At 41.3% G+C, this 11,414-nt stretch overlaps 1 protein-coding gene across 1 annotated transcript; it reads left to right on the top strand.

Moving 5' to 3' along the window:
• Positions 1–279: 279 nt before the first annotated feature.
• On the top strand, positions 280–8,508 carry eda2r (ectodysplasin A2 receptor). The gene is made up of 6 exons (XM_030792311.1): positions 280–363; positions 2,324–2,502; positions 2,740–2,828; positions 3,384–3,551; positions 4,629–4,964; positions 8,447–8,508. Exons 1-6 carry the CDS (start codon positions 280–282, stop codon positions 8,506–8,508), a joined length of 918 nt encoding a protein of 305 aa, XP_030648171.1.
• Positions 8,509–11,414: the final 2,906 nt, after the last annotated feature.

Here is an 11,414-nt window from a genome sequence, read left to right as displayed (position 1 = left end):
AAGACTTACAAAAAATCTATCAGGCAAAAATGGCCTTGCTCAGAATTTTTTATTCAAACAAAACCTTAGAACTTACTTTATTCGGAATCTTAGTGTTTCCCACCGAGTAAGAGATCAGTGTACAATTGCATGACGGTTGTGATATCATTTTCTCACAGACAACCACATGCCACAAATATAGCGTTATTTCAATTTCTGGGTGCTTTTAAAAAACGTGCAGTCTCTCTCTCTCTCTTTCTCTCTCTCGCTTGTCCCCCCAAGGTGTTCTGTGTGTAGAATATGGACTGTTCAGAGAGTGAGTATTACTTGGATGGTGGTTGTCATCAGTGTTTGCAGTGTCCACCTGGTCAGGAGCTATCTGAGGTATGAAATGTCCTGTGTGTGTGTGTGTGTGTGTGTGTGTGTGTGTGTGTGTGCATTACAGCGGACTTTTGAGGTTCAGACTGGGTTGACTGTTGTCATGTGTGAAGTATCCACGTTCTGTGTCTGTCAGTGTCATACAGTTGATGCAGTGCTGCCTGCTGAAATGGGACAGTTTGATGACTACGATAGTTTTCTTACAGAGCCCAGTGCTGATTAGGGAGGTGTGGGGACCCAGTGCTGATTAGGGAGGTGTGGGGACCCAGTGCTGATTAGGGAGGTGTGGGACACACCTGTGCCAAATAAATGTGTGGAGCACTGGAAGGCCTGGGTTCCCCCCCCCCCGCCCCCCCAATTCCCTCACTTGTCTCCTTCACCTTATATAACCTGTTATTACTAAAGTTATTCAAATTCTGACAGGACTAAGTGTGTTCTATTTCAAACCAAATATTTTATGAATGTCTTATGGAGTCCTAATCAGAACTATAATGTATCCTGTTCATTCGGGTCATGAGGAGAAGGAGTGTTAAGGAGAGTTGAGACAGGTCTCTTATGGATGTGTTGCAGTATGATGGACATGTGTACTGTCACATTAGTGAAAAATTATTTTGTCCTCTGATTTCGCTCACACTATAAATGCACAGCATTTCAATATTGTAAATATTGTATTTATTGTAAAGACATACATTGTACATATAATTTAGCTCAGTATGTCAGCAACTGCTTGTGACAGGTAAACTATTCAACTGTTTTATCTTACATTTGTAGCATTAACAGATTTGGAAACTTGCTTGTGTTGATATTTAAATGCATGTATTTTAAAGCCAGATGACAGGTAGATGGATGTGGCTTTAGTCTGCGGTAAAAACACAGTGTGTGTGTGTAGCATGAGTAAGTACGTAGACTTCTTACTGTGTAAGAATGGTAGTCGTTCAGAGTTTTCACACGGGAAGAAGAGGACATTGGTAAACTGGAGTGAAAGACTAAGGCCAAGGATGTCGAAATCCAGTCCTGGAGGGCCATGGTCCCACTGTTTTTCTTGTCAACTAACTGAATACAATCTCTGATTGGCTGTAGAACATGCACACCTGTTTTCAAGGTGAAAATTAGCAGGTAACTAAGGTGAAAAAAACCTGGCAGGACCCTGGCCCTCCAGGACCGGATTTTGACACATGTGACTTAGGCTTTTCCTGTGGAAACTCTGTGACACAAAGTCCAGTTTATTTTGACTGCAAACCTCTGTTACCAAAGGAATCTCACTTAAACACACTCATATGTCAATCTCCAAGCCAAACAGACACACACACTCACACACACTGCTCTCCTCAACTCCACACAAGTATTTTTACTGCGGTTGGCGATTTGACAGTGACGTTGAAGAGAAGAAAAGAGAATGTTAGGGCAGGGGGCAGACAGACAGACAGAGAAAGAGAGAGAGAAGAGAGGGGGAGGGGCCAGGGAAAGTGGAGGAGGGACCAGGGAGGAGTGGAGGAGGGGCCAGGGATATGTAGAGGGGGAGTGGCCAGGGAGATGTAGAGGAGGGGCCAGGGAAAAGTGGAGAACCTTGACGAGCTGTGTCTTATGTAGCACAGAACTGTGACTTCAAACAACCCCCTAACTCAGCCTCAGGAAAACATCAGAAACATGTCAAAATTATCACACACACACACTCACACACAAATACAAGCAACAGCAATAATCACCACCACCACAATCATCATCATCCTCATCATAACAATAATAATAATAATAACAATAATAACAATAATAATGAATAAGAACATACATACATACATAAATAGAAATAATAGGTGGCAGTTTTGTTTGCCCAGGATCACTAAGACATTATAAATCTATACAGAGCATGGAGTGAAGCTGAAGCAAACCCAACCGAACTGTTGAACTGATCTGAATGCAGATGCATGTGTGTTAGTGTGTCCTGACTGACTGTTTGTTTACCCAGGATTGTGGGTATGGCAGTGGTGCCCTGGCATCCTGTGTGCCCTGCAGTGCCCGCTGGTTTAAGGAGCACTGGGGCTCCCAGAGCTGCAGAATGTGTCAAGTTTGTCCACGTGTTAACAGAGGAGAAATCAGTCCCTGCACACATGTCCATAATGCTGTGTGTGGGGACTGCCTACCTGGGTATGAACATGCACACACACACACACACACACACATACACACAAACACACATGCACGCGCACTCATGCAGGCACACACACACATAAACACACTTACGCACACACACACGCACACACACATTTGATTGTTAATTGGCCTGGGTATGGCTTGAGTGTGTATCATGCTTCATGAACTGTAGTTGTATTTGTTCTGATGTAATTTTTGTGTTTTGATGTTCTTTCTGGGTGTCTGTTGAAGCTTTTATAGCAAAAAGAGACTAGACGGACGACAGGATTTGGAGTGTCTGCCGTGCACCTCTGCCTCTTTCACAAATGGACAGTGTAAGGGTGAGCATAGCGAAGACCACACCCATTTGGAACTCACACCACATATGACTCCGCCCCTCTGTCTCTGGGTCCCATTCTCTCCCTTTCTCTCTTTGTCAGCTCTGCTATGGTTCTGACAGCTTAACAAGGGAATGACATGGTAAAATACAATCAGTGAAAAATAGATTTGCATAAGTTCATGTATTTGTAACAAACTGTATGGAACTTGCAGTGTGAACTTTACACCAAACAATACTTTACTGGATAAGAGCTTGTATATTGTATAAAACTATACAATACAGACTGTGTTTTTATTTTAGCACCTTTAAAACGGGGTCATACTTATTTAACACACACACCAAATGTTATTGAAACTTTCTCACCCACTGCATCATTTCACTTTGCCAAAGCACAGTCACTGTATTACATCCAATATGTTTACATCTTCCTTTTTTTCTACTACACTGAGACTCTATGAGACCATGAGTTGTGTGAACGGTTATAACCGAGAGACGGTGAGACAATTTGTGTTTAGTCATAACTCAGTTCCCCTTTTGTGATCCTTGTGTTTTTTAGGCAGCCAAGGAGTTGATGTTGAAAAAGATTCAACTTCACAGGCTCTGCCCCTGAACGCTGTGTCTGTGGTTGCTGTTGGCATAGTAGCAGTTACCATAGTAACAGCCTTGTCTGTTGTAGTTCTTTTAAAATACCAGAGGTACACCTCATTCAGAAAACTTTTCAGAGGTAAAGGCCATAATGTTACTCTCTCTCTCCCTCTCTCTCTCTCTCCCTCTCTCTCTCTCTCTCACACACACACACACACACACAGGCTTAAAGTCTTCTTTCTGTTACAGGGTGTCTCACTTCACAAAGAGACCAACACCATGACTCTGAAGGTGTGTCTGTTTCCATGGCAAAAGAACACACCTTAACTCAGGAAAAGGGACTCCCGTCCTCTGTAGGTGTGTTCCATGACAGAGCAAGCATGTATGTGTGTGTGTGTGTGTGTGTGCGTGAGTGTATGTGCATGCATGTGTGCGTGTGCATGTGTGTGTATATACGTGTTAGGTGGTGTGTGTGTGTGTGTGTGTGTGTGTGTGCGCGCGTGTGTGTATGAGTGAGTGTATATGCGTGCATGTGTGTGTGTGTGTATGTGTGTGTATGTACGTGTTTGGTTGGCGTGTGTGTGTGTGTGTGTATATATACGTGTTAGGTGGTGTGTGTGTGTGCGCGCGTGTGTGTATGAGTGAGTGTATGTGCGTGCGTGTGTGTGTGTATGTGTGTGTATATACGTGTTTGGTTGGTGTGTGTGTGTGTGTGTATGTGTGTGCATGTACGTGTTTGGTTGGTGTGTGTGTGTGTGTATGTGTGTGTATGTACGTGTTTGGTTGGTGTGTGTGTGTGTGTGTGTGTATGTGTGTGTATATACGTGTTTGGTTGGCGTGTGTGTGTGTGTGTGTGTCTTAGCTAAAGCTAGCTTACTGGGGGTTCCGCAGCCTGACTGCACACTAAAGTATATTGTTGTAATTGGTAAACTAAAGGTGTTAAAACATTTCTTTGGTTAAGGTTAAGGTTAGGATCAGTGTTAGAGATAGGTTAGTATTCTTTAGTCACAGGAAACTGGGAGTCAATGGGAATTCCTCACTTAGATATGAATACAAACTTGTGTGTGTGTGTGTGTGTTAAATCGTGTGTGTGTGTGTCTGTGTGTATGTGTGCATGTGTGTATATATGTGGGTGTGATTGATGGTGTAATTTTAATTTTAAATCTGTGTAGTTGAAAATAAGTTGTCATGCGTCTCTGGATCTTTGTCTTAACAGACGAATCTCAGTCCTTCCAGAGTGTAACAGTTCCTCCAACTGGTCAAACTCTGTCCACAGGAGTCTGTCTCAGCTCCAATGCTCTCCAAATCACCACAGGGGGGTGCTGTTGTGCCTGTGAGCAGCAGCAGTTCACACAACACTGGCATGCCCCAGTAGAGTGCACTGAACTGGAGCTGTGTCATTTCTCCACCCTGCTGGAGCCCCAGACCTCCATTCATCTGCTGTCCCAGCCCAGTGACGCTGCACCAGAGCTGGACCTCTACTCTTCACCGTGCCTTAAGGCTGGAGGAGAGAGCCTGGGTGTCAGAGAGGAGGCTGGAGGAGAGAGCCTGGGTGTCAGAGAGGAGACTGGAGGAGAGAGCCTGGGTGTCAGAGAGGAGGCTGGAGGAAGAGTGTGCCCCACAGGCCAGACTAGGACTGCTATGCTAGTGGAAAGAGAAAACAAGGAGATTGGTGAGAGGGAGGAAAGTAGGGGGGAAGGTGGATTTCTTGTTAAATTTTTTTTTTGCAGATTACTTACATGAGTTTCTGATTTGTCCACAGATCTCTGGTTTCGAGAGTTTGGTACAAAGGAGTTCTCATGTATTACAGGGTGAGTTAACATGCACACACAAACATAGACACATGCACACACACACATACACACACGCACACACACACGCACATACACACACATACACGCTGAACATTCAATATTTTGAAATATTTTTTAATACTTGTGTTACTAAAAAAGGTTATTACTGTACAATCTGTTGTATCTGGCTGATTTTTTTTCTTTTTTTCAGGATACACATTAGGAAACCTTCACTTGTGTGATTAGTAACTTTGGAAGGAGTCCTGGGTGTCAGGGTCCAGCCAATGGCACTAGAACTGGGTACTCTGTGCCAGTATTCAGTGAGGGCCTCAGGGGTTTGACCATGTGCACCATCTCCTGTCATCCTGTTTTCTACTGAATGTGTCAGACTAAATTCACACCCCACACCGTTCTCAGAGCATTATCACCTCCCTGCCTCTCACTGAGCCGACACGTAGAAGCCCACAGCTGACAGTCACTCAGGTTAATGACAGAACTCAAATGTTCACTCAGCCTGCCCCTGCTGAAGTCTAGTGACACGGACGCTGATCCTGCATGCGCGGGAGCTGCTGGATGAATATGACCCTAACTTAGCTACGCTTCAGCTACTCCAGCTGGCTGCCCAGCGGAAGGCCACTGATATCCTTAAGAGTGAGCATAAGACTAACAGGTAACCACCTGGGACTCAATAGTAAAGACACACAGGGTGATATTAAGTCAGAGTTCACTGCTCCATATGCCACTGACCTAAAGCTAATGTGACACAAACCGGCCACCAGGGCTGGAGAGAGTACTGAGAGAGTAATGAGAGAGTACAGAGAGAGTAATGAGAGAGTACTGAGTTCTCCTGTGTAAGTAAGAATGCTGCCACTGTGGTTATAATTCACTTTAGTAAAAGTACTGAGAAAGAAAAGTAATAAGTTGTTTACTAAATAACGTGAGTAATTACTTAATGAGTTGGGGTTTTTCTGTATATGTGAACACAGAAAACAGCTGTAACTCTGAAAATCTGGAAGTATTCTCAAATTGATACAAGCTGTCTTCCTTGGAAATAACCTGGACAAACACACTGTGTGAATGAATCAAATTTATTTTGGCAAAATAAATCTCCTAAAAAGACTTAATACCTGTCACATTTATTGAGACTTATTATCAGTTTGCCATGGGCACCACCACACTCCCCTGAGGAGGGTCTGAAAGTGCTAAAACACAACTTGAAATTGTTACAAAAGGAGAGTTATGTTTGAGAGCTGAGACCGAGTGTATTATCTCCTGCTGGTACAGATGAACTGGTATATTAGTATAGATTAATTAGCATATTAGTGTATTAATGTAGATGAACTGGTATATTAGTATAGATTAATTAGCATATTAGCATATTAGTGTATTAATGTAGATGAACTGGTATATTAGTATAGATTAATTAGCATATTAGCATATTAGTGTATTAATGTAGATGAACTGGTATATTAGTATAGATTAATTAGCATATTAGCATATTAGTGTATTAATGTAGATGAACTGGTATATTAGTATAGATTAATTAGCATATTAGCATATTAGTGTAGATGAACTGGTATATTAGTGTAGATTAATTAGCATATTAGCATATTAGTGTATTAATGTAGATGAACTGGTATATTAGTATAGATTAATTAGCATATTAGCATATTAGTGTAGATGAACTGGTATATTAGTGTAGACTAATTAGCATATTAGCATATTAGTGTAGATGAACTGGTATATTAGTGTAGATTAATTAGCATATTAGCATATTAGTGTATTAATGTAGATGAACTGGTATATTAGTGTAGATTAATTAGCATATTAGCATATTAGTGTATTAATGTAGATGAACTGGTATATTAGTATAGATTAATTAGCATATTAGCATATTAGTGTATTAATGTAGATGAACTGGTATATTAGTATAGATTAATTAGCATATTAGCATATTAGTGTAGATGAACTGGTATATTAGTGTAGATTAATTAGCATATTAGCATATTAGTGTATTAATGTAGATGAACTGGTATATTAGTATAGATTAATTAGCATATTAGCATATTAGTGTAGATGAACTGGTATATTAGTGTAGACTAATTAGCATATTAGCATATTAGTGTAGATGAACTGGTATATTAGTGTAGATTAATTAGCATATTAGCATATTAGTGTATTAATGTAGATGAACTGGTATATTAGTGTAGATTAATTAGCATATTAGTGTATTAATGTAGATGAACTGGTATATTAGTGTAGATTAATTAGCATATTAGTGTAGATGAACTGGTATATTAGTGTAGATTAATTAGCATATTAGCATATTAGTGTAGATTAATTAGTATAATAGTATAGATTAATTAGTATATTAGTGTAGATTAATTAGTATAATAGTATAGATTAATTAGTATATTAGTGTATTAGTGTAGATTAATTAGTATATTAGTGTAGATTAATTCCACATCTTTCTCACCTTTAAATTCTTTGTGCTTTTTTAGGCAAGGCATTTGGTTAATTTTTAGACAAGGCATTTGGTTAATGGTTTGATATGCAGTCATAATAGACCTTACTTTTGGATGGGTGTCTTTTTAGAGGGTTCATCTTCACTCTTCCTGACACGCACACACACAGAGTTAGTAGTTAGCTATTATCGGCCATCCTTATGTCTGCATCTGTCACAGACACATGGGGAGAAAAGGCCAACATAAGTCCACCAACATGTAGCAAAGCCAGGTAGCAGAGTAACCTTCACAATAAGCAGTGTGCTCACATAGGGAAGCTGGAGTCACATTAGCCTACAGAGCACTGACAGACTGCTAACACTATACGCAATACCACAACACAGAGGCAATGTTTGACAGAAACACTAAGCATAAGTTAAGTCTCTAGCTAGCTCTATATAAGTAGCTGAGACTTCAGTCAGGGTCAGACTTGGGTTATGGGGTTACTAGAGAAGTATTAAGTCAAACTCTGGACAAGGGTTGAGGTTAAACTACCGAAGATGCTCAAAAACATGCTAAGCCTGTTTTTTTTTTTCCATTCAGATATTCCTGTTATGCCAGTATACCTCTTCCTAGTGTAAATACACTCGTTTATAGAAACTTCATTACGGTCTTGGTCAAAGAACAAGTAATTTTCAAATAATTTATGATTCTTGTTTCAAGTGGATCAGCCGGTGATCTCTTAAGTCCCCTGTCCCACCCCCATGTTACATTATGTGTCATGTTTATGTTTTCAGAGGAACTGCTTCAGTGCAACAGCCATCCCGTTGCTAGGAGGTCGCTGGACAAGATGTTCTAGATAACTTGTCAGTTTATCTGTTTTGTTGTTGTTGTTGTTGTTGTCGTTGTTGTCGTTGTGGTTGTTGTTTCTGCCAATGGGATTTTTGTAAGACTGAGTGTCAGAGGCTTGTTCCACATGCAGTTTAATACAGTCTGATTTTTATTTTGTCCTTTTCACTTATTTAACTCAGTTTCATGACTGAATTTTAAGGAATATAATTGATATAACTGATGTTCAGTTGCTGGTACATCCATGTTGTTCATCCAATAAATTCTGTTATCATGGCAAGACTTTTATTAATATTTGTACACATTATTTCCGCTTTTGATGAATAAAAATACAACTGCAAATGGAAGATTCTAATTAAAGATTAAATCTCTGTGATCGTGCACACACACACACACACACACACACACTGTGAATTTGCAGTGAATTTGACCTCTGCATTTAACCCATTCTTACACACCAGTAGTGAGCACACACCAGTCCGCGTCTCTAACCCTGCCCCGTGATGACTCACAGTCTGAAACAGGGACTTGAAAACAGGACAGAATTGCCTCCTTAAAGAGGAATTCTACTATGACTAATATTTTCATAACAATATACCTCATTAATTCATGATCTCTGTGGGCTGAACCATGTTAAAATAGCTTTACATCTTGTCATAAAGACCAAGAGTAAAATCTGCTGTAAGACATGAGAACAGTATCAGCAACACACACTAGCACGAAAATGGACTTTTTAAAACCCATGTCACGTGTGAAAAAATGATTGATAATGGCCATATTCATCACTGTCACTGACAATATGTAGCTTTGCAGCTGTCGGTTTCTATGGCAGGTAGTAGTACTGTACCTGGTAAACTGGAACAGACATGGTCATAGACACAGTCATATGTAGTGATGAACACGAGGGTATGAGTCAGTTAATGTCCAAAGGGTGCACTCTACTCTCAGTCAGGTCACTGGCCATGTCATTTTGCTCATTCCTTCACTACCATCTAGTGGTTGCCAGGGGTAACTGTATTTTGAGGAGCGGAGCATGATAAGGGATTGGGTATCTGCAATCAAGTGATGATAGGGAAGGTGTCTTAAACCACAAGCATTATCTAAACAACATTAAAATAGAAAACAAAATTTTATTTTTCAGATGATGGCAAAGAATTCTGAAGTCTACAACCTTAGAAGCATTCAGTAAAACTCTTCAACACCCTGGAACTTTGTAGGTATTGTAGGTATGCTTTCTTGGTAGGACATCTCCAGGAAATAACAACTCTTGGATTCAAAGCCTTAGATGGGAAAAATATTTACAGCAGTTTCCCCTATCCTACCTCTCTCTCTCTCTCTCTCTCTCTCAGTGCACCTATGTGTATAGTTGACATGTTAGAGTTCACTTTAAACTAGCCTTTAAAAAAAAACAAAAAAAACAGTATCCTGTAAATGTAAATGTTTTTTTGTCAGTAAGATCAATGTTTAACACCGCCTACATATATAAATATAGTCACGGGCAAAGGAGGAGACACAAGGCAGGTTATCATTTTTCTTTTTTTTAACTCACACACAGTTGAAGGATAAACAGATTAGGGGTATGGGTCAAGTGCTGGTGGGATGGTACGCAGGTGGCTTGAGTGTGGGTATTGGTTGTTGGCTGTGGCAGGTGGATAGTAGTGCTCTTGGTGAATGGTCCATCAGGGTCTGATGGCGTGGCAGGCAAGGGCTCTTCCAGTGCTACCCAGCCAGTGGTAGAAACACATTAGCTTCCTCTGTTGAGTCTGCTTGCCTTTTCTCACACTCTTCTTTTTAGCTAGGAGTTGATGATCCTTCTGATGAGCCACCAGCTGTGCCTTCTCTGGTTTTCCGCTAAAAAGTCAAGTGCCATTGTTAGTGTTTTGGAAGGCCATGTACTTATGCTGTTGTTTAGGTTTCACTGCCCCGGGGAATGGTGCTGAAGTTGCACTGTTCAGCTAAAACCTCACGTCTGAGATGCAGCTGTCACAGTCCCCCAAAAGGAACAAGCTGGTCATCTGAAAAGGGGAGCAAGAAGGAAAAGACCCAATTTGGGAGGAGATATACAAGTAGCCTTTACCTACCGGACCTGACCAGCAGCTATACATCCAAGACAAGCCATCTGCATTTCCATGGGATGCTCCAGCATGAAGTGGAAATCCTGAAGTAGCAGGAACCTTCTGGTGACCTGTGCATTGGTGCCCTTCGCCTGGGCCATCCACTGCCGGGGCACAGAGTCCATCACCAGGTTGAAATGTCACCCCAGCAGATAGTACGTGAACTCCAACTGCCCATTCGATGGCTAGGGTCTCCTGTTCCACTGCTGCACAGTGCTTTTACACTGGAGACAGCATCCAGGACATGTATAGAATGGGAAGTTTTTTGCCACCAAAATCCTGTGATAACACTGCCTGAGGCCTGTCTCAGAGGCGTCCATATATAGGCAGAATGGACTACTACAGGCTCAGGAAACAAGGTAGTTTTCAGGGCCTTAAATGCCTCCCTATATACCTGGTGTTCACTGGACCTTCTTGGGTTGTTATAACATCCTGCAAGATGTTCACCCCCACTCTCAACTACATCAACCAGGTAGGCAGTCTTGGTGGGGCTAGAGGACAATGTCCATCATCCATTTGAACGTGACTGGAGCCCCATGGACATCAAAGGGAAGAACCCAATACTTCCAGTAGTCTGAAAGTGTGCTGAAGGCTGTCTTTTCCTGAGCTTCTGGGATTAGTGGCACCAGCCACTATCCTATAATTAAGTCACAAGTAGAAATGAATCATGCCTCACCCAGTGTTCCAACAGCTCGTCCACACAAGGCAAGCTGTAGCTGTCAAACTGAGATACCTTTGTCATCTTCTGGAAGCTTGTAAAAGCAGTGAGCCATCCGGCTTGGAAACCATCGTTATTGGAAAA

This window comes from Chanos chanos, chromosome 15 (genome assembly GCF_902362185.1).
Source record: "Chanos chanos chromosome 15, fChaCha1.1, whole genome shotgun sequence".
Classification (NCBI taxonomy): Eukaryota; Metazoa; Chordata; class Actinopteri; order Gonorynchiformes; family Chanidae; genus Chanos; species Chanos chanos.
This window is presented reverse-complemented; position numbering and strand designations above follow the sequence as displayed.

Coding starts and splice junctions, on each gene's coding strand:
- eda2r (XM_030792311.1), top strand. CDS start 280: ATGGACTGTTCAGAGAGTGAGTATTACTTGGATGGTGGTTGTCATCAG. Junction 364..2,323: donor CTGGTCAGGAGCTATCTGAG/GTATGAAATGTC, acceptor TTGTTTACCCAG/GATTGTGGGTATGGCAGTGG. Junction 3,552..4,628: donor ATTCAGAAAACTTTTCAGAG/GTAAAGGCCATA, acceptor TTGTCTTAACAG/ACGAATCTCAGTCCTTCCAG.